General features: G+C 41.8%; 2 protein-coding genes and 1 long non-coding RNA gene across 4 annotated transcripts in view; 1 reads left to right on the top strand and 2 right to left on the bottom strand.

The window, feature by feature from the left end:
- The first annotated feature begins 754 nt into the window (after positions 1-754).
- Positions 755-27,086, top strand: LOC114012058 (uncharacterized). 2 transcript variants are annotated; one of them, XR_008748445.1, is made up of 4 exons: positions 755-1,209; positions 21,446-21,563; positions 24,323-24,479; positions 24,887-27,086. It is a non-coding gene; the product is annotated as an uncharacterized LOC114012058 (long non-coding RNA). The 2 variants fall into 2 exon arrangements; XR_008748446.1 differs by lacking the exon at positions 24,323-24,479.
- Positions 2,085-4,840, bottom strand: IFT70B (intraflagellar transport 70B). Its single transcript, XM_013298783.3, has one exon. The coding sequence runs from the start codon at positions 4,621-4,623 to the stop codon at positions 2,623-2,625; it is 2,001 nt and encodes a 666-aa protein (XP_013154237.3). The 5' UTR covers positions 4,624-4,840; the 3' UTR covers positions 2,085-2,622.
- PDE11A (phosphodiesterase 11A) overlaps positions 5,847-27,227 on the bottom strand; it is a 135,993-nt gene continuing 114,612 nt past the window's right edge. The window contains 2 exon segments of the mRNA XM_055812394.1: positions 5,847-11,183; positions 24,495-24,578. Of these exon segments, the coding sequence (XP_055668369.1) occupies positions 11,022-11,183; positions 24,495-24,578 (246 nt within the window). The 3' untranslated portion in view covers positions 5,847-11,021.

The following is a 27,227-nucleotide window of genomic DNA, read 5'->3' as shown; positions in this document are numbered from 1 at the left end:
TGCAATAGGATGACGCAAATTCCAGACAGGCTGACTGCTTTCTAGCCATATCTTCTAAAACAGCCACATCTTGCACCACTCCATGTCCTTTCATAGGTACATTTTTTTCCATGGGGAGCACGGTGCTCTCCCTTCTCACCCTGTGCCCAAGGGCCCTGTGCCTTCCCTGGAGGCTGGCAGGATCAGAGTGTGTGCCAGAGCCAGCCGACCCTATCATCCCTGCTTATTCGTGGGGGCCCCCTGCGTGGCCACAGAAGGTGAGAAAGAGATTAAGTGCTTAGTGTGGCTAATCCTGACTGCAGTGCCCTAATGACAGTCACGCACGGCTGTACAGAAACCGCTAGTGCATGTGAACGTCACCAAACAGTCAGCCATGGAAAAGTCTCTAAATTGCTCTCCATTAGAGGGCATTCAACATTTGCAAGATTTGCAAAGTAAATTTTTTTTTTCAAATGTGCATTGACTTTTACAGAATATGCACAATGAATATTAAATACATGGCTGATGTTCCCTGAGTCATTGCCCATTACTGCACTTCAGATGCCATTATGTGGCATGACTTTTAAAAACTTTTTTTTAAAGGTCATCCTGTTTATGCTACATAATATATAATACAGTTCCACTGTACATTAGAAATGTACTTTGCAGCCTGCTGCTGTGCTTCATGGAGGTAAACAAAATTTGAAATCATGGGTTTCCTTCTCGTGGGGAAGCAGTTGTGGCAAATATTTAATATCACCATAATCGGGGGCTTTACAGACTAGTAATAAGCTATGGAGGCCTCTCTAGGACACCTTGCCACACCTCCTGCCTGCTCTCTAGCCTCTCTAGAATATTTTCCCATTCTGGACACTGTTAAATTTGATTTTACTTTACTGTTATAGGAAGCTTTGGGTTAACTGTAACATTACCTAACCCACAGCCGTTTCTTTTAGCTACAGATATGCTTGGCCCTGACAGGTTTCTGTCCCAGCAGATAAGCAGAGTTGACTTCCTGTATGTTGAAATGGTTGCAGACCTGCTCAGTCCCTATATCCACTAACTCTGTGGAAGGATTAAGCATTCTATTGCTTTATAATAGAGCAGCCTTCAAAAATGGTGTCCTGTTTCTTTCCAGGTAAACCACAGCATAGAAACTGGATTTTGAGGGACATGCAGCCCAATTAGAAACTTTCCCCTTGACAGCTCTTCAGGGAACCAGTATGAAAGGTAAGCAAATGAGTTAAAGCCACAGATCTTTGATCCTTATTTAAAAAACTTCAGGTCACGCATTGCTTCAGAAGGCAGAATACACAAAAAGGAGAGCAGCCACAGGGCACAGAACCCAACTTCATAAAACCACTGAAAGGTATTTTGGCCTCACTTAGCTGTGAAACATGTAATAGGGTTGAAAACGTATGGAAAGGTTGTGGAGAAAATGCATTGCCTGATGCCAGTGTGATGGAGATGCCAAGTAAATGAATTAAGCAGATAAACAAGGTTTCAGAGAGGTGTTAAGAGATGCAGGAACAGTAATACAAGGAGGAAACTGAGAAGTGAACTTTTTCCATGTAAGCATAGAAGTTGCAAGCCTTGCATGAAATGGAAGTCACATGCTTTTTTGAGAAATATGGAAAATAATACAATTTTACATTCACAAGGTCTCTTACCATAGACTGGTATATTCTAAGAATGGTATTGGGGTTAAAGGAGCAGGCCAGGCTCCTTTATAGGAGCCTATTTTAGTTACTAAAACTAAAGTAAGTTTACTTTACTTTACTATGTAAGTTTACTAACATAGGAGGACTATGTTGTTAAGTAAGCACCTTACCAAACAGGTCTGGAGGGCAACAGCTGCCGCTTAGGTGGCACAGGCACAGGGACTCTGGGGGTCGCAGATGCTGAGGGGCAGTACTGAGCAGTGTCTCTGAAGCCAGTTATGTCCATTCATAATGAACTTTACTACAAGGGTAGACCTAAACCGAGGTACCATCCTAATATATCCTCCTCATATATCATTCTTGGAATATATTCCTGATCCCTGTATTAGTTATACAATTTGCCAGAACATTCATGCATTATTACTGAGTTAGCAAAAGGCAATGTTAATGTTTGTAGGACTGATACTTTATTACAAAGCTATTTTTTATGTTTAGATGTACTATCAACATGGTCTGTAGCATATTAAAAATAGCTTGGAAAAAACAGAAGAAAAATTTGAGACACAGGCAGAAATTAGGGAATTAACTCTGTTTCTTCAATTTCTGTGCTAGAAGAGATGGGTAACAAATTATTTTCAACTGTCAACTAATGAAAAGAAACTCGGTCAAAATTTCAGAAGGATAAAATGTTTTACAGGTGAAAACCCTATGGTATTTCTGTAATGAAGTTCTTGGTCAACATACCTTAAGGTGTATTTAACATGACAGATTGCTGAGGATGCTCCTAGTTATTTGGTGCAGGTTAATTTCATACAAATACTGTATTTTCCACTGAATGTTGTTAAAATATAGGACAAAATCTTTAAAGGTAAGCAATCAAGAAAAACACATGCCAGTATGGACTAGCAGGGCAAGCATAACCTCACAAGCATAAGAAAAGAACAGACACAAATTTCTCATTTCTACTGTACAGGAACACCATTTATGCAGCCCACCCAATAATCTTATACATCAGCGCCCTCAAAAGCCTGGCTTCATAGGTAACAGTATTTTTTCCACTGTGAATCCTCTTCTCTTCAAGGGGTTGCTCAATGACAGCTGGGATGTTTCTTCCATACAGCTCACATTGCTTCAGAAACTGAATGCATTCTTGAATAACACTGTCTCGTAGCATGATCATGTGCTTGGACATGTTCTCCAGCAAGGATAGGAAACACCGTTTGGCGTAATACCACGTATCAGTGCTCAGTTTTTTGTTATACGGCTCCAGGCTTTTAATGACCCTTGAAATACCAAAATCATAGTTTCCCTTCACGCAGTAGAGGGTACCAATGACTAGATTGACAATGCAAAGATGGTAGACATTTTTATCAGGATTATCATAGGACAACTGCTCTTCCCCCTTCTCAATTTTCCTCATCAGTTCCTCTGCGTCTTCATTCTGGCTTGTCAGGATGTAGGAGACACAGAGGTTAGCTAACACAATGGCACTAACATGGAGAATGTTGTCATAGTGCTTTTTAACTATCGGCTCATAGAAGCTAATAGCTTCTTTATACTTGTTCTCTTGCATGAAGAGTACGTGAGCCACATTGAGCTTCCACACCTCGTGTTCGTTACAGAACTCCACTGATTTGCGGAAAATCTTTTCTACCATTGTGTAGTTCTTCATGTCCCAGTAGATCTTTGCCTGGGCCATCAAGACAGGCACATATTTATCCAGAGTCTCATCATACTCATTAACTGCCTTTTTTACAGCTTCATCATCCCAGTTTTGCCTAGCATCCTGTACCTGCTTCGTGAGCCTTCTCAGCTGCTCAGTCATTGTCCCTGCTGAATCATCTAGCTTGTGAAAAGCCTCCTCAGGGGCAGTTTGACAAGTAATAATGGCGTCCAAGAAGTTGTACAAGTAAGGTGTGAGCAGTTTATAGGTCAGATGGGCATTCTCTGCCAGCACATCAGCTGCCAGATCGTAGTACTGATGCTTGCAATAGAGAAGCAGCAGGTTTCCAAAAGTTTCTGGTGGACAGGGGTTCTGCAGCAGAAGAAACTGCAGTTTCTCAAACCCTTCAGTGGGCTGGCTGTCCATGTTCATTAGCGCTTGGTTGTGCAGCGTGACTGGATCCAACTCCTCTTCAGCCCTTGGCGGCATATCTGTGAGTGCCTCCTGGGCCGCTTTCAGGTTGTGCAGCTGGTACTCAATGGCCGCCTTGAGGTTGAAAGCCTCCACCAGGGCCGTGCGGTGCAGGAGCAGAGTGTTGCCTACGCTGCGCACATCAATGCCCTCCGTGGTCATGCCCACGCTGAGCTCTGGGTGCTGGTGGATGCCGCGCTCTATGATGTCGGAGATGTGCTTGAGGGCAGGGGCGTACTGCTTGGCCGCGTAGCAGCACAGTGCCATGTTGTAGGACAGCTCAGGGTAGTAACCCAACACTTGCATGGCGCCGGCAAACTTGCCGCTGGCCTCTTCGTGCCGCCCCTGCCGGTACAGCAGGCAGCCCAGGTTGATCTCGGCGTCGGCCCTGTCCGAGGGGTCCTCGGCCGCTCCGGGGCCGCCGTCTGCGGCGGCGGCCAGCGCCTCCTCCACCAGGCTCTTGGCCGCCGGGAGGTCGCCCTGGGCATAGTGGATCGCGGCCTGGAGGCGCAGGGCCCGGCCCTGGTAGGCGGGCAGGTCCAGCAGCGGGCTGGCGGCCCGCAGGGCCTCGGCGTAGAGCCCGGCCTTGTAGAGGGCCTGCGCCAGGTACAGCCGGTACGCGTCCAGCTCGGGGTGCAGCGCCACCAGCTGCTCGTAGCACTCGGCCGCCGCCGCGAAGTCCTGCAGCTGGTAGTGGCAGTAGCCCAGCAGGGAGAGCCCTGCCCGCGAGCGGCTGCTCTTCTGCAGCTCGCGGCTCAGCAGCGCCACCGCCTCCCCGCACCGCCCGCCGCCGATCAGCCCGTAGACCGCGGCCGTGTACTGCCCGTCGGGCACCGGCGCGGCCTCCATCGCCGCTGCCACGGCAACGGCTGCCGCCGGGGCGGAAGCGGAAGCCGGGCCCCTTGCTGCCGTGGCAACGGGTGGCGCCGGAGCGGAAGTACGCCCCACGCGCCCGGCCGCTACGCCGGAAGCGGAAGCGGCCGCTTCGCGGGCGGCGCGGCGGGCGGCTGGCCGCGGGGCACGGCGGGAGCTGTGGTGCCCGCCGCTGAGGCGTCCGTTTGCGGGCCCCGCCACCTCACGGCCGGGGAGTGGGGAGCGGGCTCGGGGGCGGGCGCCGGGCGCGGTGCGACCCCTCCTGGCGCCTCTCCGCTCTCCCCGCCCTCCGCCCCCAGGCGGCCTGCCGCGGCGCCACGCGCGGAGGGGCGGGGCGGCGGCCGCGCAGGGGGAGCTGGGGCCCGGCGGGGAGCCGCGTGCGCCGGCCATTTTCTGTTCCCTGTTGTGTTTCACGTCCCGGGCAGTGAGACGGGCCATTTAGTGACGATTCCAGACCGGCTCAGGGCTCCGGCTCCTGTGCGTCCCGTTTCAGTATTTCGCGCGGCTGGAAAGTGTGAAATCAAATTCAGCTCCCTTTGGTTTACTTCTGAGTGCTGTGTTACGTGCTATGTGCTATGTTACGCTGAATGTTTGGTTATGCAGTAAGTGGCACTCCAAAAGCAGGCCCCAAGATAAACGTACAGTTCTAGGACACAGGCTGGTAAGTATTTTATTGATGTCTTGGGCTTCTTGAATGTGAAACATTCCCTTCCCAGCCTACTGAGATCCAAAGTTCGTTATGGGTGATGGAAGGACAGATGTTTGTACCTTAGTACGGTACACCAGCTTTCCTGCAGCTTTAAAAAAATCAAAATTATTTCTAACTTCTCTGAAACGATTTCAAAACATAATTGTTCTTTGGAGGGTATCCCCCCCCCCCCAGTATTTCTACTGAACAATGATACAGCCAGGATCACAAACTATAATTTCTGTAAATAGTGCTGTTAGAGTTGCCAGCCAGACTTGGTTCCTAGTCATTCCAGATTAATGCCAAGTGTACCCAGTGAAGTTTGGTTTGCTCCCAGCGACATGTGCTGCAAGATCATGTTTCAGTGATTGTATCTGGCCATTCGGTTGCCTGTGTTTTCCTGCTCCTCTGTTCGTGTGGTTCAGTAATCAATTGATACAGCTCTGATTCATCCCAACAAGGTACTTTCAAAGAAAAATACTTTTTTTAAAAATCACAGCAAACCATTAAAATTATTTAATATATTTTTTTAGAGAGATCAATAAAACCAAGTTGTTAATTTCAAAAACATGCTTTAAAAAGCTGCATCAGCATTGTTTGATCTACTAAAGCAAAACAATGAGGGTAATGGTCTTAAAGTGCGAAAAGGATGCAGAAGTCTGAAGTTACACATTTTGAAACTATGTAGGATTCACTTGCATTAGAACATACACACAGTATTTCTGTGCATGTGGCAGTTGTTTCCCATAGGCAAAGGTTCAGTGCTTATAATGGTATTCCCCACAAAACTGTAAGATGCAGTGGCTAACATGCTTGTAAATTGGTAATTAAATACAAAGTAATCCAAGAAAGAAAAGGTAACAAGCAATATACAGTATGTATTCCAGTACTGGCACATTCAAATGATGGAAATCACTGGAGTGTCTAATTTCAGCAGATTTATACCTCCCAGCTCATTGTTACGTTAGAACCCATTCACATGATTTTACTCTTAAAATCTTCCATTTCTCTGACAAAACTAATAAAGAACCTTCTTGGTCTATGTTTTCCTGCTCAGAACACTCTAAGCATTGGAAGGTCTGTTATGTTTTACATAACCTTGAAATAAACCTGTTCTAAAATTTTACTCAAATGCATACATGATGTATTAGTAACCGAGACTCTTTGTTTTTATGAAGGGAATGTAAGTATTCGGCCTGTAGACTGAAACTCTCCTGTTTTTCCACTGTGATTGATTTGTCTAAATATTACAAATGATGTTAGGCACTGCTGGTTGCAGTTTTCAAAAAGTAGTTTGTGAATATTATTATTGGCTTTGTTGATAACTACAGGCACATTATGAGATTGCAGTGCGCTATAAGAAGGATCAATTAGCAAGGTCACCAGTCTAGAAAAATGCAGCTGCTGTACCAAGGACACCATCTGAAGGAATACCTGAGCTAAAATGAAACATACTCATCTACTCTGCCATTATTGTCTGCAGGGCAAAAAGCGTACTAATGACCTTCTAAGCAAGATCTCTGGCCCTGCAAATAGTAGGGGCTGGCTGTGACAGAGATGCATGGGGAGTTCACTGTCCAACTGCCAGGTGAGGCATCCAGTTTAAACTTCTGTGAGCTGCCTAACCTTGTAAGCATGATTTTGCTTTGGAGCAGGAGCAAAGAGAGGCAGATGTCTGTATCTCAGTCACACTATGAAGCTGTTCTGTTTTGTCTGTAGGTCCCAGGCTGGCAGAAAGGCAAAATGGTGGGGCACTTTTAGGGGAAACTGTCTGATTTTACTGCTTGAATTATGGCCAAAGACACGCGTTGGATGTCTCGTTCCAACTTGGGAGGTGGGAAACCCTTCTGTCTGAACAACAGCAGAGCCTCTACCTGAGGTGTTCCTTGCCTTGGACAGTGTTTGGTTTTCCAGTGGGGTCACAGTGTCATGTTGCAGGGGAGCACTTTAATCCAGAAAGATTTTATCCAGAGCTTAATCCAGAAGTCCTGAGCTCTGCCACCAAAGCCTGTCTGCTCTGTGCATCTCCCAGGAGTGAAGCAGAAATTGGGGCTGTACCTAGCAGGTGTCCCATCTCCTTGCTGAGCACAAGTAGGGGGCTTCAGCAGGAGGGCAGGTGACAAGCCCAGCCTTGTGACTCCTCACAGGCTGGTGAGGAAGGTGCACCTGCAGTTCAAAAGCCTGCTCCAAATCAAGCAGGATTTGAATGTCAGGCTCTTTCCTGATTACACTATGCAATGCTAGGGCATTTATGCCTTTTTATTTGTTTTTATTTTTTGATATTTTTTGTGTGTGCAGAAGGGTTGATTTTGCTAAGCGGCCTCATGGGTAGGAATACTAAGTGGAATTACTGCGTGGCCTGAACTGTCGTTGAGGATGGGGATGAAGACCCAGGTCTTCTGCTGATATTTTCTGCTGATAAGGTGAGGGCTGTTGGCTGGCTCCTGTGAGACCTCACAGCCCCTAATTTGTGAGACAAGAAACCTGATGAAACTCAAGACTGAGGTTAGCACTAGTCAGTAGAACACCTAGGAAAAAGGCATTGCTGTTCAACGAGCTTGAAGCACCTTTGGGAGGAGAATGAAGCCTCAGTGACCCTACGGGTGCTCCACATGCTCACTACATCGTAGCGCTGCAATTGTAAATGCTAGAACCCTCATCCAAGGCCAAATTTCCACTACCAGCTGGGGCAAATAAGCGATGACTTGTCTTGCTGAGGCAGACCAGATGTGTTGGGCATCTCAAGGGAAAGGCCAAGCAGCAGTTTACTAGCTAGCACTGTCCTGGGTAACAATGTCTCTGTCCTCTTCTCCACATGCCCTCTGATTTGTTCTCTCCTCTTGTGGACCTGTGTTTTATGTTTCAATGGCTTTTGATCTCTCCTTGTGCAGTGGGCAGGGAAACAAGTAAAAGACATGGGAACGTCAATTTAATAACATACAGAGTCATGTTTCCTGTACACATCTTGGAAGAATTTGGCAAAACTGACAAGTACTGGGAAAATGTTTCCCTGTCAGAAATAAGGAAAAGCATATACAATTTTTGTACATTATACCAAATTTCTGTAAATTACATCTAGCTTGTAAGCACTAGCTAGAAAGTTTTCCACCACCTTAAAAAATAAGAAACTTGGAGTATGTTTCTTTACTGCACGCATCCACAAAAAAATCTTTTTCTCTCAAAAATGCAAGTCTCTTGCTGATTCCTAAGCTAAGTGTTAAAAAAAGTATAAGATTTTTGGTTCGTTGGTTTTTTTTAAGATTGAGCTATCACTTTCAGAGACCAAATGCTGTTCTGAGATGCACTACTGTGCCCCTCTGGTTTCAGTGGGGTTGCTTCATTTTGCCTGAGAACAATTTGATAAAGATCTAGCCGTGCTCTCTCATTTTCTTCCTTGTGATGGAGGAACAGAACCATAACATTAGTCAGCAGTTTCTGAATTTTGACCCACAATAGCAAAGATACCGAAAGACAGGAGAAATAGATGGAGGCAATTACAAACAGTCACTTGATTGATGGTTGACATTGTTAGAGCTTCAGCTGTATGTCAGGTTGCGGTGGTGCTGAATCCCCATCCCTGCCAGTGGGTGTTGCTATGGGCAACAGCGCACTGAAGCCAATAAAAAGGAGAGGAAATAAGGGGAGACTCAACCTTGGGGGAAGCTGTAGGGTATGCGCTATAAATTACGTTATACTTAGCAATATGCAATACCAACATTCAGGAAAGCTGTGTGTACCTGCCAGCAGTACTATGTCAGTTCCTAGTACCGTTTCTCCCATAAAGTACACGCTGTAAGTTTTGTATGGCTTACAAAGCTTCCTGCTTACTATCCTGCATCTGTCTTTATTCAGGGAGGAAAGAAGTGGTAAAATAATAGCAGAAACATTACCATTTGGTGCATGTATTCACTGCTGTGCAGTCTGTGTTTCTGCTCCTTCCCTGCTTCTTTCTGCTAGAGAAAGTGACGTGGTTCAGTTGTGTACTAACAGATTGGCTTGCAATGGTACTGAAATTTCCAGCTATTCTCTTCCACACATGATTAGTGGTACAGAGTGTTTTTGTTTTGTTGTGGGTTTTTTTTAAGTGATCAGCAGATTTGTTGTTTCTGTTTGATTGTCAGACAGATGTAGTCAGCTTTTCAAAGGCGCTAACGACTCGCTTTTCTTAGAAAGGAGGAAAGCTCTTTTTAGCATCTGGTCAGCTGGGCTAGATTCTGATTTCCATTAAGTTGGTGCCAGTTCAAGGTAATTCCACTAAAGTAAATGGAGTTTGGCACAGGTGTAAAACTAAGCTGAATTCAGCTTTAATTTCTGCTGCCAGACAGCCCTATATTTAGAATCCCATTTGTCATGGAGTACAAAGGCTTTTTTCCCCTATGAATGGGAACCCGTAAGCACTGCAACATGACTTCTCTTGTGACCGGTCATGCAGCAGAGAAAGCACTCTCAAATCATAGATCATAGTTTTGCTATGCTAGTGATCTTTGCACTAATGGAAAGAGACCAACTTCCAGGTAATACCAGCATCATCACACAGAAACAGATGCATTTGGTTTTGTGACCTATCATGTTTGATTAGATTTTTATGAACACCTCTACAGACGTCTGCATGTGAGTCTTGACTAGTGCTGGCTGTGCTAGCCATAATAGCATCTCAAATTGTACTGAAAGAACTGCAAGAGAAGTAAGAGGTAGTTGGTCTGGTATGATGATACTCTTCCTCTCCACCACTTCAAAATATTAATTTCAACTGGAAATTATATTAGGAAGTCTTATCCATGGTCCACTTTTCAATGTAATATAAACCTGAAGCACAAGGCAACAGATTTCTTTTTTTATTTGTATTCTACTTTCATTAAAGCCCATTAGTCTTTTCCTTACAGGACACAGTAATTTTTAAAAAAATGAATATGTTAAAAGAGCTTTTTTTAAAAGAAAAAAACCCCTCTAAAATTACAATGCAATATTTTGCCTTTATGCAAACTTCCCCTTGCTGAGAAATTTACTGCACTGTTAATATGAATTTCCTAGGGAAGCAGGGACAGGTTGGTGTTTTTAAAGATAATAAAGTTTGTTTTTAAATGTAGCAAAGGTAGGCAATTCTAAAGGCCCTGATCAATCACTAAGAAGCTTTGTTGTAAAAAAATACTTCTTTAGAATACAAAGCAGGCTTTTCAGAATGTTCAGGCATAAAAGAGGAGGGAAGAGTGAGACAGGAACATCACAAAAGCAGGCATAATTGATTCATAACATGTACTGAAGAGATGCAAAACAACAATGTAATTACATACTATTCTGTTTTCCTGCAGCTCCTTGCATATGATTTGACCAGCTTGCATCCCGGTTTTACTCTGTATTATTAATTTCATTAAGCTGTAAGTTCTTATATTTCAGTCTGTTGTCAGCTTTACAGATTTTTACAGCAGCAGTTGAAATGTAGTGCAGCTGAATGAATGCTTCTTGTGCTAAGTCTTCCGTGTCGCTCCAGATACCAGCGCAATCTCACCAGAGGCCTTTCTTTCAGTCCCACTAAGCCTCCCAGTAAAAGCAAACTATGCCGCCATCAAGATAATATCCAATCAATTAAGCATGTCTGTGAAAGCGTTTCTTGAAAAAATGGTGGGCTTAAGCTTATGAAAACCTTTCAGACAGCTCTTATCGTAAAGCAACACTGACATTTGCAGGCTTAATTTATGTCTTTGAGAGACACGGGAAAGCTAGAGGAAAAGGAGGACGAGGATGCTGCCTGAGAAGGAAGCCTTTTTTGGTGCAGCTCCTCCCATTTACCTCTATTTACTGCCACGGAGTCCAGCATAGGCTTCAGTTTCACGTTCAGCTTCACTAGACACTAGAAGAAGATTAAGAAAAATAAGAGGATGAGAGAAAAAATATTGCTGGTATGTCCACTCCTTTGATGGACAGTCCAGGGAGTAACAGGATACCAAGAGTTTTAATCTGTGCCATGCCTCCACCCTCCTCACACCCAGCTGTAAATTTCTGTCTAGGTAAAGCTTATTGTTCCATTGAGATCTCTGTATCGATCTCGCTTGTTTTACCTGAGCTTTTAAGTAAGCCACCAAAAATGTGAAAAAGCACACATAATGTGGCAGAGTTGCTGCTCAACTACTTTAGCCTTGTAATCCTTAAAGACAGTCCTTTTGAGGCATCCCCTAAGTGCTGGCATCTATAAGCAGGACATCCAGCGGTTGGATGACAAGCTGGACAAAGCTGAAATAACCCTCAGATTCTCTCCAGTGCTAGATTCTTATTTCCTATCAATAACAGCACTGTGCTTTCCAAAGCTGGCAAAAAAAAATATCCATTTTTGTATGCTCAAAATGAAAGAAAAAGAAGTGTTTTCTTTTTAGGTTACACTGAAATCACCTCTTTTCTACATACCCAGTCCAAAGTTCATAGAAGCCAGTAAAAATCTTTTATCTGGTTTCAGCCAGCTTTGAATCAGCCTCAAAATTATATGATTCCTGCACACCTTTGCAAGAAGTTAATTTCACTTTCCCCTTTAGTATCAAATGCTTATAAGGAAAGACCACAAGTGCTTCAGTAGGCTTTGTGCCTACACTGAAGAGACACAGAACCTCAGTAACAGCAGAACCTGGGTGTGAAAAAAGGGTTAACCAGCTACCTCCCAAGCGGTCATGTAACGTGCCCTTTCAGCACAGAGGAGTATTATTCTTTTTCTGCTTTTTTTGATTAGCAAAAAATAGGTTTTGCTGAAAGTTGGGTGTCATGCTTTCTCTGATAGCATGGAAACTATATGTATTTGTAATTTGAAATACAGGGTTAGTGCAAGATAAAAAATAATAAAAGAAGACAGAAAAGGTTGTTCTTCTAGAAGTGCACAGAATTATAAGGAAAAGAAAGGGGAAGCAGGTACCTTTGCAGTTGATAATTTCCATTATTTGCTTTAAATAGCAGGGTTAACAGCAACCACTTTATTGGTCCCCAGAGCCCAGACACCACTAAAGAATTAGATTTTTTTATAGCTAGTCTGCAAGCCATGGGAGCTTGGTTAGCTACTGAAGTAAGTCTTGGTAGATTTTTAATTGAGCTATTATATGATAATTAAGGGTTAATGGCCTGATTTTAAGATGTGCTGAAAACTTGCAATTTCAGTTGACTTCAGTAGGAAATATGAAGGCTCAGCACTTTTGAAAAATCACGCCATGAGTAAGAAGCTGGTTTGAGTGGAACTTGAAGCAAATCTGCTTGAAACTATTTCTTTAGAATACAGCAGAGACTGGGCAGATAATTTTGCAACCTTGGGCCTGGGGTAAGAGACAGAGTTTACTGCAGTCTCTGCCACATACAGTATTGTTTGCTTGTGATAGCCATTCATTTGATAGAATGGACGTGGATTTGTAACATTCCCATCACTGTGCCTCAGAGTTCCCCATTTTTAGCTCTTTATTTCAGACCACTGTGTATTCCTCAAACCTGATTTAGCGGAGTCCGAAACAGAGGGTCAGTAATACATTAGCAACACCTGAAAATACCTGAAAAGCTCACTGCTGTTATCATTAGCATCTGCATTATCATTGCCAACTCTGTGCCTAGAAGGCAGCACATTAGATACTCAACCCTTGACAGCAACTTATCAGATCCTTTCTGTGCAAAGCCAGTATCCATCCCCTGGCAGTTAAGCTTGATGGTATTTCTTAAATCTTGAAAAAGTTTCTGTGAAGTATTTTTCCAATATAAGCTTTAGATGTAAAAAAAAAAATAATCGGTGTTTAAACTCGTGTTTAAAAATCAGCATATGTCAAACATCTCTAAGCACAAAGATGGCATTGTGCACTCACACCTCGTCAGCCCCGGGATCTGTAAGCCCAAAATCTAGTATCCTGTCCTAAGTGCTATACCAGCAACCTATACCTCTCACAGGCAACATAGGAGAAGGAGAAGGAGCTCATTGGGACAGTAGACTAACTCAGCGTGGCTGTGCAGCTCTCGGCTATGTTTGTGTCCATTCTGTGCAGTTTTTTTGCCAAGACTGACCCCAAGACCGTGATGCTTTCAGTCCTAGTGCCAGCTAACAAATCCAAAGGTCTGGGCATGACCTAGTGCTGTGCCTGTCCCTCCAGGCCTAGGCATATGCCATGCTCTTATGGTAGGAGACAGCCCTCTCACGTACAGTGCCAGGAGGACTGAGCGTGCTTGAATCAATTAGCTTTGCGTTAACTACAGCAGAGACCAGAAGACCAGGTAAATTGAGAATGGATTCAAGAAGTACCCACACAGTTCTGTGGCAATCACTCTAACTCACAGTTAGCTGTAGACACATTTTAAGTCCGTATATTTCTTACAAATATATACCTAAGTGCATATTACAGTCTAATAACCCAGGGGCACAGAGGTTATCAGATAAATTACAAGAATGGTTAACTAATAACATTAACTTTGATGAAATAAAGGAGTATTTAAGAAAGAATAAACCATGTCTTTGATACTCATTTTTACTAAAGCACAAACAATTAATTCAATGAAATACTCACAAAATATATAGTGTAATTTTAAGAAACTTTATTTTCTTACACAGTAATTTAGATAGGGATTCTTGACAGTGCAGATTTTGCACTTGGTCTATAAAATGTCTTTATTCAGACATTGATTTGGTGTTTAAACCACTGCTTCTGTGTTTAGTATTCTTTCACTTTGGGGCTCTCTCATTCTGATCTAGGCTTTTAATTAAACCAACTACTATAATTCCTATGGAAATTAGCTTTTATTTTATTTTTTCCAAGCTACCAAAGCATTTCAGTAGGACTCTTCTGATACAAAGTACACAAATTGGATTTTATTTCTGCTTGAGATGTAATTAAAAACTCATTTGATTACTATATATCTGGCCCTGTTTTAATTATTAAACTCCAGTAATCAATTTTCTTTTATGAAGCTTCTGGGAAATTATCTCGAAACCAACACATTTCTCTCCCTTCTGGCAGGCTCTCTACCATTTACTGAATTACATTCATAGCACCTGTTCCTGATCCGGATTAAACCACCAATTTATTCCCAGAGCTATTTAAGTTTATTTGGCTGTAGCCTAGTCAGGGTTTTCTACCTCCTGGCTGCACTTTTTACTTTCCATTTTATTGCATGAGAACCCCTTGATGTACTGCTCCTCCATGCCACTATTTTTGATGCATGCCTCTAATGAACAGCTTTGCTAGTGATCTCTAATTTGGTATCCAGCTTCTTAACGCCCAATTTATTATTTGCTTTAGAAGGAAGGAGCTTGGTCTTCAACAGCTGTCTGACACGGGATACAGCCACGTAAACTCTTAGGTCCAGAAATGCCCCTTTTCCTTGCCCCTCCTTGGCGCAGCAGGCAGGCAGTGAGCTGCAGGCAGTGAGCCGTGCACAGCGGTGACGGAACCCCTGCCTGGGAGAGTTCCCGTCTCTCTGCCCGGGACCTCGATGATGCCCACTTGCAGTCCTTCCACTGCAATGCAGCTGCCTTGGTACACGGCAATTGGTACAGGATTGGTGACCTTTCCCATTGTATCCCCCTTACTGTAAAAGCTGTTGTTAACAGCAGAGTGATAAAACGTGCTGGAAAAGCAGTTACGCTGGCAGCTGCATGCTCCCGCATTAGGAAAAGCCAGGCAGGTTTGCAGTTCCCTTCTGTATCCATGTATTACCTCAGATGGGTGACTAAGGTGTTGTTCAGAAAATTACTGTGTAGCACTGACTTCTTCCTACCACCCCCAATTATTTAGGTGTCTTCTGTGACTCCGTATTGTTCTGCCCACAGCATACTTTTACAAGGTGTAGCTCCTCTTACATATAAGCTCCTCCGGTACAATTAACAATATATTGTGTGCACCTGGGAGAGGTGCAGGGCTGCCTGAAGGAAGAGCTCAAAAGGGGGAGAGCATGACATCCTCTGAGGAAGCCATTTATGGGAGAAGGTAAGGAGGGAAGTGTGTTTTTTCTTGGGTATAGAGAGGTATTTCTTAGGTATATTTTGCTAGATAAAGCAAGTCTCTTCAGGGAGAGTGTGGTAGGTAGCAGTGGAGGCATCTGTTGATAGATCTGTCTCCTGGGTTGAAGGGTGATGGTGGGGGAGAAGACTTTATCAGCTGTATCACTTTAATCTCTGGGAAAGCATCTTAGCTGAAACAGCTGAGAGAGAGCACAGATGCGGCCAGAGTCTAAAGTACAGCTAAAGCAAATACATTTTGCTGTATTCTAATGCCAAATCCTTTTAAAGAGGAGCACAGTATGGGCTAACTTACAAACACTGCAGGACCTCCAGAGTGTATACTTCTGCCCCTGGAGATTCTCATCCAAATATTGACCAATTTTGACCTTGCTTAACTTATGAGCTTTGACAAGATTACAGCTCATGGAAGTATGGTTGCGGGTCTAATATTTGTAAAGTGAGTTTATGGAATAAGACCATATAAATTCATTTTTATGACTGAGCACATATCAAAAAGTTATAGGTCTCAGTGTTCACTCTACTTTGGAACCCAGTGGTTTCTAATGAATCACTTTTATTATGTAGGCAGTTTCTGAGTTGGAAGGGAGGACTAGTGACCGAGAAGCCGTAGGGATAAATTCAGACCTGGTGTAAGCATATGAAGCATTGCTGAAGTCAGGGGAGTCGTGACCAGTTACAGCAAAGCTGAATTGGACTCCTGAGTTTTGCTGAAGCGGCTTTCACGTGAGAATAGACAGGCCAAAGGTGAGCCATCTATCTGAAAGTCCTTGAACTTCAGATTAGTTCAGATAAAAGGGAACCTGTACTGCAGTCATCCACAGATTTGGTCTTCATAATACAATTGCTTGATGGAAGTTGTTTTGAAAACCCAAAAGTATTGCTGTATATATGCCTGTGTACTAAAACCAAAAAGACTGCTAAAATTCTACTGTCTATAGGTAGAATACAGAAGATAAAGCAATACAGAGAAGATATAGGGATTAACTTGTGTCAGTCTCTGACTATGTGTGTATATGGATTAATTATTTGCCCTACTGATTCAGGGCCATGTTTAATCATTATGTTCCAGAAAAAAATACTGTATTTGTGAGGGGGCTGAGTGTATGGAAAATATATTATGGCAATACACCATTGTTGAAGGAGACTGTTTATTCCTTCTAGGGCTTACTGAGGAGAGGTCCAGGTCATCAAGTACATAATGCATCAGTGCATTACTTGTGCATTTCTGCCAGGGAATTTTTTTCTGATGCCTAAAAATGTGATTAGATTAAATGAATGTACTACTAACTTCCCTGATAGAAAACAGGAGTTTCTTTTAGCTTCTCTGTAGAAATTGTTAGCAGTGCAGAAGGAAGCCAGTTGAGCCTGGAAAGGGATCTAATACACAAACAGGTGTTCAGATCTTCTACTATGAATTAGCATCGTGCTTCTTTCTGGTGATGGTACACTAGCAAGAGTAATGCTGCACTCCTTTGTAAGTAAACACACACACTGTAGAGGGATGATTATAAAGCAAGATCCTCCACTGGTAAAATGTGTCAGGTACTTCAGGAAGGAAAATATGTAGAGCTTCTGGTAGCCAAATGTGCTCTGACCAATATCAAGCGTGCTATGCCATCAAAGGGAGAGCAATATTGAAGGACTGGGTACCTACTGAAGTAGCTCAACTGATGTGTTGCTATAGTTGCAAATGATTCATTTGCTCATAATAATTTCATAAGACCAAGGGTTTGCTCAGAAGAGGAAGAGTTATTACTTCATAAACAATTTCTTATTTGGCTCTGCTGTTTATGGTTTTGAGTCTATGTCTAAAGCATGTGAGAGACAGAACGTTTCTAACTCTTTTCCTTCAACATTTTAACCAAGCAGCTGATCAATGTCTTCTGCTTTGCTATTAAATAGATTTTGAAAAACTCTTCAAACCGTATCAGTCTCATATGCTTATTTAGTTCTTTGAATTTGCCCTCAGCTGGGAATTCTGCAGGCAACTGTGATTCTGTTGTGTTAAACACTTACTTGAAACGTTTCATCCATCATCATTTCTACTCCTTTTCTGATGCAATGTAGTTTGTGCTTTGTCTTTCTTGAAAACTGAATGGCTGTTAAATTATCCATTTATCTTCTTTCAGATTTGCTGTACGATTTGAGTTCCCTCTATTGGCTGTCTCTTCCACCTTATCTGCCAACTTTTCAGTCTACTTCCTCAGATCTTTATATACATTTCCATACATGACTGCATGTCCTTCGCAACACATTGGGCAGATAATTCTAAATAAGACAGCAACAGAAATCGTAGTATTATGAATTATTCGCTTTTTCTCGCAAATCAGGCTGAAAGCCTTGAGTGAAGCTTAGCTTCACTAAAGTCAATGGCAAATAATGTTTTTTCTATCTTCTCCCATGCATCTCTGTTGATGGCTTGCCCTTTCAGTTGAGACCTTTTTGGCATGACTATCTGAGAAGTAAGTTGAAGTACTCGTTTGAAGAGGAAAAAGTACTTGTTTCTGCTATCTGCTATCTCTTCTTTTAAAGCAATTTGGGAAAACTTGTAAATTCTTAAAACTGCTGATAGTAATACAATGCTTCAACAATAATCTTCCTGAATTACAAAAATTCCAGCAAAAATAATATTCTGTTAATTTCCAAAAGCAAAATGAATCCTTCCCTGCTCTCAAGAAACAGAAAAAGAGGATCGAGATCTTTGTCCCCATTGTAAAAAAACAGGTTTGTGATGCTCTGAAACCACCAGAACTATGTCTTTTCATGTTACACTGTGAAATAGTGACTGACTTAGAAGGGAATTGCAAATAAAAGCATTTTTTCTTCTTTTCATAGTTTTTCTTTCTTGTAAAAGTCTTCTTCACCTTTTCTCTCTGTTAATACAAAAGTGGCAGAAAACAGTTCACTGATGCTTATTCCGTTACTGGAAGCTGTAATACAGTCATAGTATCAGAGTCTTCAAGTTCAAAAGAATTCATCCTAGGTGGCCTCGTTTAGATTAATCAGTAGACAAGCAACAAGGCAACAAAAGTGCTGAACTAGTTGACTTCCTATTTCAAGGTTACAGAAAGATCCTTCTGCAGTGCCAAAATCTCCTTTCTCTGGGACAAGCCCTTATTCCTAATGTAATCCTTAGCTACCGACTCCCCTCAGCACTAGCATTTGGCCTGATTAAGTTTCCTCTGAAGCAAATGTCTTACAAACACAGCAGAATGTGTCGCACCTGCTCTTTCTTGGATAATATTACCCCCTGGATTTCAACAGAAAGTGAGACTAATTTGATCTGCCAGTCTGTGCAGCCTCTGTCCATGGTGTCTCACATGCTGCATCCTGAGCCTATCTGCCTTACTAATCCTTGTCAGCCAGGCAGTCCCAGGAAACATAGATGCATTATCTCTGACTCTGTGTCCAAATCCAATGTCAGAAATAAGCCCTGCCAAAAGTGTACATCTTTATGGTATTCTTTAGGATCTGTTGAAAGTTATCATGTTCTTCCTTCAACATGCTACAAAGGAAAAGCTGATTTCAATGAGAATCACACAGAGCTGATCAAATTGCTTCCTATGAACACATTTTTCTGAATAGCTTATGCCTGGTTCCATTTTTCTTTTTTTAAAACATTTAATAACTTCTGAATGTATTTCAGGGAATGTCTATATATTGCTCACTGCCTAGTGCTATCCCTGCCCCCTGACTAGATGCAAACTTAAAAATAGAACAGCAGTGCTCTGACTTTTGTACCAACAGTCCCAGATATGGGTGAGTGGTGGGTACAGCAAGCCATTTCCAAAAAGTTCATACAGCTAAACTCTTCCTTATTAAATAATTTAAAGAGTTTTTTAAATTCTGACTGTATAGAGAGGACAGAAATGTCTGAAACAAAAAGTAATTGTTTTGGCTGCGTCCAGCGACTCTTGCCTGAGTGAGGACTATCGCACACATTTTGTTCTGGAAAAGGACTTCTAGAGGAGTGGTCCAGACCCCGAATTTCTTCTACAATATTTCCTCATATAAAATTGTAGTTGAAGCAATGAGGGAAGGGGGGTAGAAGCAGTAACCGAGGAAAGGCTGTGTCAGGACACAGCAGTATAAGCACGATTCTTAAAGCATACCTTTTCCTCCTTCTCTGCAAAGGAATATTAAAAGGTTAATCTCCTGCTTTGTAATTGTAACTACATAATACACTTGTGGGGAAAAAAAAAAATCACTGTTCGTGCATAGGCACTTCCAAGTCATGTATCAAAGGCAACTCTTGAACCAGAGAAATTAAAAGCACAGAGGTAGCCATGATTGTTGGAGATTTCTGTGTATTTTTTCTATGCTTTGTAGGGGCTCTACCATTTATGATACTCTGTGCATTTCATGTATGTTTATGAGCAGAATAGATGCTTTTGCAGCTACCTCATTGTATCTAAAGACAGAAATCTAATGATAGATTTAACTACAAGGCCAGACATTGTCTTCTGTAGGAAGACAGGCATATTAGAACTCTTGGAGTTGTAGAGTGATTAGATTTCTTTCTAAGTACGTCAAACAGCATGATAAAGAAGGACTTTGTCCCTCCACATTCCATTCAAAATATTTAAAGTACTTGCTAGGCCAAACATAAATGTTTCTACTCTTCCCAGATTCCCCCTAGAATCCTGGATGGAGTAATGCAAATTCACTTCTGTAGATACTATTATATGTTTAAAGCTCTCAATACCCAAGAAAATCTTGAATAGCACTAAAAATAGCACTAAAATGGAGCAGTTCAATGGAGCACCAAGGTAGAGGTGAGCAGGGCAATCTCAGGCACGCATAAGTTGTAAAAGCCATGAGCTTCTTTATCTTCCACAAAGCCATCTCCCTTAAATTTAAATAGCTGCTGTCATTGTCACTGACTACCTGACTATGTATTTATCTGCCCAGAAGCAGAGTGCATGGCCTTTGGCCCTGCTATTCATAGTGTTACTGTCTCTGCCTAACAATGCTGTGAACAGAGCTGGGCTTCTGTTAGCATCTTTTGTTTGACGTGAATTGCTGAAGCTTTGATGTTATTTGTGAGAAAAATAATGATTAAAAAGAGTAAGATCTTCACTTTCCCATTCTGTCTGCTCCCCACAGAGAAATCTAATCTGAGTTGGGAAGAATCTGTGGCTGATTCTGCCTTAGGTATATGCAAACCGTGAAGTTCAGGACAGAAGTCTGTCTGTGTTGAACCTCTTAGCATCTCTGTACTGGAGGGTCAGAGAGGTAATTTCTTCATGATCAAAAAATTCTGTTTCTGGTTACACAAACATGTACGTTCAAATAGGTACAGAATACTCTGTGTGGTGAACACAGCTGTCAGTGAAGCCACGGTGCTTTATTTTCATTGGGATGTCTTAGATTTTCTGCTTTAATTGCATATGCTTCCCCTTTATAGAACATTCTAACAAAGAAAGGGGATGATTACTTCATGCTGAAGCTGCATTAGTAGATTTGAAATGCTCTACAGTTCAAAAAAATGCATTTTTCCTTATAAATTATTATTCTAATAAGCTTGTTTCTCATCTCTACTGATGAATGCTTTTCTTGCTGGCATTTTTGAATGAAGAGCAAGTGTGATGCAGTAAAGCGTAACTAAAGCCCCTAAAATCAGAGCTTCAGAGTAAATGGATGGCTGTTCAGCTACTCAAGGCAAAAACTCCACTGTCACATAAAAATACTCTGATCAGTGATCACTACAGTAACAAAAAAAGTAAATTCAATAAAATTATAATGTCCCAAGTGTAATAAAAAGCAATGAACAAAAAATTGGGAAGGTTTTATCCTCACAAACCTTTGATCACCAGCGTGAGGGAAACAGATTTGATTACTAAGGTATTTTGAAGTTGGAGGTGGCTTGATTCCCACATTGAGCGGCAGATGTGGGAGAGAGCAAGGGAGCAGAGTCATGGCTTGCCTTGTGCCGAGAGCAGTCAGGCTTACAGAGCAAACGTAGAAAAGTTTTGGATTTAGACACTTGGATATGGGAAATATAGCTGTGCATAATTCCTGGATGTTTTTTTTTATATATACCCAGCTATCATTATATATCTATATTCAGCTTCAAGCTCCACATTTGCTTATGATGTAGCACGTTTTGTATATCTTTGACCTTTTTTCTTCTGGGTTGGCAGGCATTCCAAGGGGCAGTCAAACAGGATTGCTAATGGAAGCAGCACAGATCTCAACGATTTGCTGTCACTCGTAAACCTTCCGACAGAAAGAGGCCAATCAGGAAACAGTTCCAGCCAGGTAAGCAGAGGGATGTGATACATATTTCCCAGTAAAGGAAGACTCACTATCCTTTACTTGGAATAGGAGCTGCACCTCACAGTGAGTTGTCTTGAGCTACTTTAAGGAAATGCAGAGAGCAGAGCAGATGTGTAAGGAGGAGGTAGAACCAAATTTCCCCAAAGAATGTTTCAGAATGGAGAAAAAAAAAAAAATAAAAAGGCTAGAAGGCTGTAACTCCCTAAAATGCTCTGCAAAGTTTATATACTGTTTTAAGAATGAAACATTCCTCATGGGCACTCCGGTATGTAGCCTAGCTCCTACGCTTTAACTGTGGAGAAGATATGGTTTGTTATAGTACTGTCAGCAGCATTGGGTGGTGTCAGACCACTCCTGGAAGTCTGGGTTGTGATGTTCCTTCTCTGTTGCATGTTTCTGATATCCACAGCTGCCAATAGCCTACACCTGGGAACTACTCTGAGCAAAGAGAATTTCAGGGGACTTCGCTGATCTGTCTGACTTTAACAGGAGTTGCCAGCGTTCACTGGTTGCTGGGGCTCTCTCTACTGTGTGGGTGTCAAATAACTCAGAGCACAGCATTAGGTCCTGCTGTAGCAACTGTGTCGGTGTGGACACTTGCATTCCCCACAGAGTTCCCTTCAGGGTTCTGGATACTAAGATCTAACCACACAGATTCAGGACTTCTGATCACTAGTATGGAAAAAACCTATATGCAGAAGCCTTGATTTTGTTCTCTATGGTTTAATGTAATTTTGTCATCAAAATAAGTGTCAAATGCTTATTTCAAACATACGGTTCTTATAAGCACTATGCTAGTGAGCTATATAAGTACCACTAAGATTTTACTAATTTGTCAGCTGCCACTCTGCCTCTTTATGCTGCATTTGTAATGATGTAACCCATTCTCTCCCCACATGCAGTCCCCACAACGTATTACAATGGCGAGAATTTTAAAGACTGTATCAGGAAAGAAAAAAAAGTATCTGGGACTTAGCCATAGTTGTAGTGTTCAGCTGGCCCTAAACAGGGGATTTACAATGCCTGAATACACTGCTGATGTGATATGTGTATTGAGGTTTGATTAAGCTGCATATGAAAATTAAAACTTGGCTCCACAGCGAAGAGAGAATCTCCCGCAGCGTGATACTATGACATCAAGTTTTCTGTTTACCCCTAAGGCTGGTGCTGCAATGACTTCCAGGTTTGATGGTGTCTCTTTTTTAAGTTGTTGAGCAGCAGGCTAATAGCTGCACAGCATGATGCAAAGACAGCAGAAAGCAGGGAAATCAGATGTGAATATATTCCCCAGAGATCTCCTGCTAAGATGGAGCTAACTAACCAGAGCTTTAGTGCTCAGATGTAGTCTTCTCATGCAGAGGATGGGCTGATTATCAGCTCTTCCTGCTTTATTGTACATTTTTGGATTACAGATGCTATTACAAATCATGAATTCTGGTATAATATGCATTCTAGTGCAATATGAACTATTATATTGAAAGGAACACCACAAGAGTTTTTTGTCCGAAGTCAGTTTTCCCCATATTGTCCAAAATGATTTTGGTATTTTAAAAATACAGGTTTATATTCTTCTTCTGTGTTTGCTTTGCCTTAATTGTTTGGAAGCTGGAGGTTTAGTTTATTTCATTACAACAAAGACCCACCTAAGAAAGGGACAGGATTTACTGGCAAAGCAGCAGCCCACCTCGCTGTTTACATAAGCGCATGTTGTCCATGTCACACAACAGGAGCTGCCTTTGCTGCTGGGCACCCCCTTCATTATTGCCACCATGGCAGCCTCAGATGCCACAAGGTACAGAGGGGCAGGGGAAGCACATCATCCTTCTTGCCTCACACGCTACTGGTGACATATCTGGTCTATAAAATGAAAAGGAACTGCCAATCCATTTTTGTTTGTGTGCATGGAAGCTAGTCCATCAGTTTAATGTTACCATGGGAGCTGGTACCTGCTTCCCAGCTCTTGGCTTTGTATCATCACTGACCTGCTCATTGCTTGGAGATGTGAGGCAGTTTAGGGTACAGAGGTAACAGGGAGGACATGTTGCAGTTCCCAAAAAAAGCCTAGTGAGAACATCCCCATGTTTTCTCAGGTATCAGTGGCCAAACTGGCAGTCTTTAGTGGCATAAGGCAGTCTGCGCGGTTTCAGTGAGTAAGAGGAAGACTGGCTGACACAGTTACACTGACGGTTAAATAGTTCTATAGTGTTATTTTCCATTTACCATCCTGCTCGTGTAGCTCTGCTTTCTATACAGATAAGAGAGAAAAAGTTAAAATGGCGAAGCATATGTTATGCAAGTCAAATTCTGAAGCTGGTTTAATCCAAAAAGAGAGAAGCATTATTCTGTTCATCTACTGCCTTAATAAAGTAGTACTTGAGAGCTTATACACCTTATACCAAGCACCCATGCAGTCAGTGTAGGAGCATGATTAAATGAGTAAACTCCAAGTTAAACAGCACACAGGTTAAACCACAAGTCATTTGTCACTGACCTTAAAGGCTTGGCCTAGAGTGCTCCTTAACAGTTTGGAAAGGAGCCAGAAGGGAGTGCAAAGGGTCGGCCTCGAGCTTCCCTTTGGGCCACACATACTCAGAGGTCCGACAGCAGCACCTAAGAGGCTGTCCATCTGGCACCTCTCTGCAGAGCACTCCACACCTTGCCATGATGAAAATCAGTTTGTCTCCAACAAAATAAACAGGTGCCCTATCAGCTTTTATAACTTAGAGTAATATTGTTTACAGATATTACCACCTTCAGGGAATCCACAGTTTTCTGCATAGAATTCAGACTTTTGGTAAAGTCGAAGAAAGATAAGAGTTCAAATAGCCTTCAAGGCTGTAAGCTAACTCTTTTTCCCTGGAGACGCAAGAACAATCTTCTCTGGACTCTACAGGAGCAGTAAGTAAAATTTACCTCATACAATGGCATGCAGATGCTATCAATCCACTCAAGCTGCAACCTGGGTAGTTCATCTTTCCTGTTCCGATCAAAAATGGCCTGAATTGAGAAGGGAACAAAACTGTCATGCTTTATTACACTGGAGTATTTTACAGACACATAATCCAGCACTTTGGAGCTACGATCAAATTCTCACAACCAGAATCATAATCAATATTTGCAGCAGTCTTCCTACTGCTTTGTCTGCATGAAAAATAGACTGTTTATTTTCAATTCTGTTTTGAAATTTGTAGGCTGAATGTATTTGGATTTTATAATTCTGTGATGTAAAATAAATACACTACAGTTGGAGTTGAGCTGGTAAGAAACCTTCTGTAGAAATGTTAAGTAGATACCTTTGCACACAGGGTTTTCCAGCTCAGCAAAATGAACAGTGATGGATATGGGCTGGCTCCCTCCCTCCCAGTTACAGACCCTTTCTGCAGAACCAGCCCTGTCTGTGAATCCCAAGGGTGGGGAATCAACAGATCCATTTTGGGAGCAGTTACCAATTTGTTCCTCTGGAAACAGCCTAATACATGGCTCACTGCACTGCCCTACAGAGGAAATTAGAGAGACTGAAGACTATGTTTAATGAGGCTCAAAGGAGACGGAAGAAACCCGGTTCTGCAGAGTCTGAACGTTGAGTTGAGTTTCCTCCATTCCTCAAGTAATCTCTACTTGAGATTACTTGGCTCCATCAGCTTTCCATCTACAGGATTTTAATCCTCCTTCTAGTGGCCCATCCACACCATTTACTGATACTGAATGGCTTTTTTTTTTTTTTTTTAAACTCTCTGAGTATGCCAAGTTTTAAATCTTTGTCTTTTTCTGTGGAAAGTCTGTTCTTCCTCTGGGCCCATCTCCTCAAGGTTGACATCTCTTGAGAAAATCTACTTTCCTTCTCCACCTTCTAGAAACTCTGGACTATACATATTAAATTACATTAAATGTCTGGTTGATTTCTTCGTATTTGTAGCTTGCTCTTTCTGACATACACAGGTATCACACCATGTACCTAAACAAGACCAGGAGGTAAGTTTCAAGGACTCTCTGATCTTAAATGGGAATCATGGATTTGATTTTGGAAAATTCTGCATTTTCTATTCCAATAATTTTGAAAAATCCTGTAATTTTCAGATTTTTATAAGCACAACATGAGAAAAAAACCCTTGAGTTAGAAGAGAATATCACATTATCTTGATGACTTAACAACTCTCATTTAACAATAGCAGCAATACCTATCTAGGTGGCTTGTCACAGTGATATGTCATGAAGTACATCAGGTTTGACCTTGTTCAAAAATTCCTCATTAATGTGGTAAAACTCGGCATGACTTTGACTCTCGGCCATCAACTGTTAGAAGTGATGAACATTTTTTTCACATTGTGATTATCTGCTGGCCTTATCTCCCGACATAAAACACTTAATACATCTGTTTACTGGATTTTTTTGAAATTGTGAAGGGCCGAACAGAGAGGAAAATCTTCTTTCAGGATGTATGGCTTCAAAGTATCCTATGTGTGGCCCACAAATTGCTGTATTCCTTGGTGCAAGACTGTAGAGTCCAAAGGAAGAGTGAGAGGGCTCCTGTGATGGAGGAAATACTAAAGATATTTATAGCAATACACTCTTCTTTCCCATCTGTCTAGGCTGTTGGATGCAGATGTTCAGAAGACATGAGTCCAGAAGAAAGCTCTGGCTTTTGTCTTTCTCTGCTCTTCTACCAAGTCTACAGTATGTCCCAGGTGTAGATGTAATACCACCTCAAAATAATTCTTAAGGTTGCTGGACCTGGGCCATTTGCATTGGAATTCATTGCTACTTGAAGACAGTAACATTAATATGTGTGTTGACATAAAATTACTTCCTAGTATTATTCTTATTCCTTCATTAGCATGAGAAAAACACTTTGCAAATTTTACATACAAGGCAGGAAAGGCATTTAAATCTGTATTATCTGGAATGGTACTTGCAGTTATTCAGGCCTAGATTTGGTCTCAGAATTGTGAATACCATGACTGACTGATTACTCTTGTACTGGACTATAGCTACTATTTTTTCTGAGATGTACACACAGAACTACTGTAAGGAAGAAATTCATTAGTGTCCCAACCTCTGTCAGTATACAAAGTGAAAAGCCATTTATTTTATCTGAGCATTATTTATTACAAACTTTCTAACTTTGATTCCATTACATCACTGCAGGCTCATGGGGCAAGTATTATCAAAGTGAAAACAAGTCTGAGCCACTGGAATGGTCTTTTTATTTTTTGGAAGAAAAAACATATATGTGAATAGCTTGTAAGTTAAATTCTTTAGAATATTCTGTTACTCTTCTCATGTTGCCTCCAGATAACAGCTTGTCAACATTTTGAGGTATTTAATCTGGATGAAGATTTCTCTTCAAATTGTTCATGAAAATCTTTATGAAACTTTTTTCTTAGTTCTTGTTTAACACTTTATACCCATCTGCCTATATTCCACTCAATACCAATTTATCCTTTCAATCACAGTGATATATTTAGTAGTATACCTATAGAAATGCTCTTCAGCATTTGATACATCAAATAACGGAGGTAAGACAGCTGCAGCATAAAGTAAATCTGACAATTTTGATTTTCGTTAAGTAGCTGGTGATTTTTCATTTGAATACTGTGTGTTAAAAACAGTATCTTGCTTTGAAAATTGAGAGAATAACCTTGGGAA

This window comes from Falco peregrinus, chromosome 8 (genome assembly GCF_023634155.1).
Source record: "Falco peregrinus isolate bFalPer1 chromosome 8, bFalPer1.pri, whole genome shotgun sequence".
In the NCBI taxonomy this organism is placed as follows: domain Eukaryota; kingdom Metazoa; phylum Chordata; class Aves; order Falconiformes; family Falconidae; genus Falco; species Falco peregrinus.
Note: the sequence above shows the minus strand (reverse complement) of the source record. Positions and strands in the feature narration are given on the sequence as shown.

Bases quoted from the DNA above. Each gene is read 5' to 3' on its own strand.
- IFT70B (XM_013298783.3), bottom strand. From the start codon at position 4,623: ATGGAGGCCGCGCCGGTGCCCGACGGGCAGTACACGGCCGCGGTCTAC.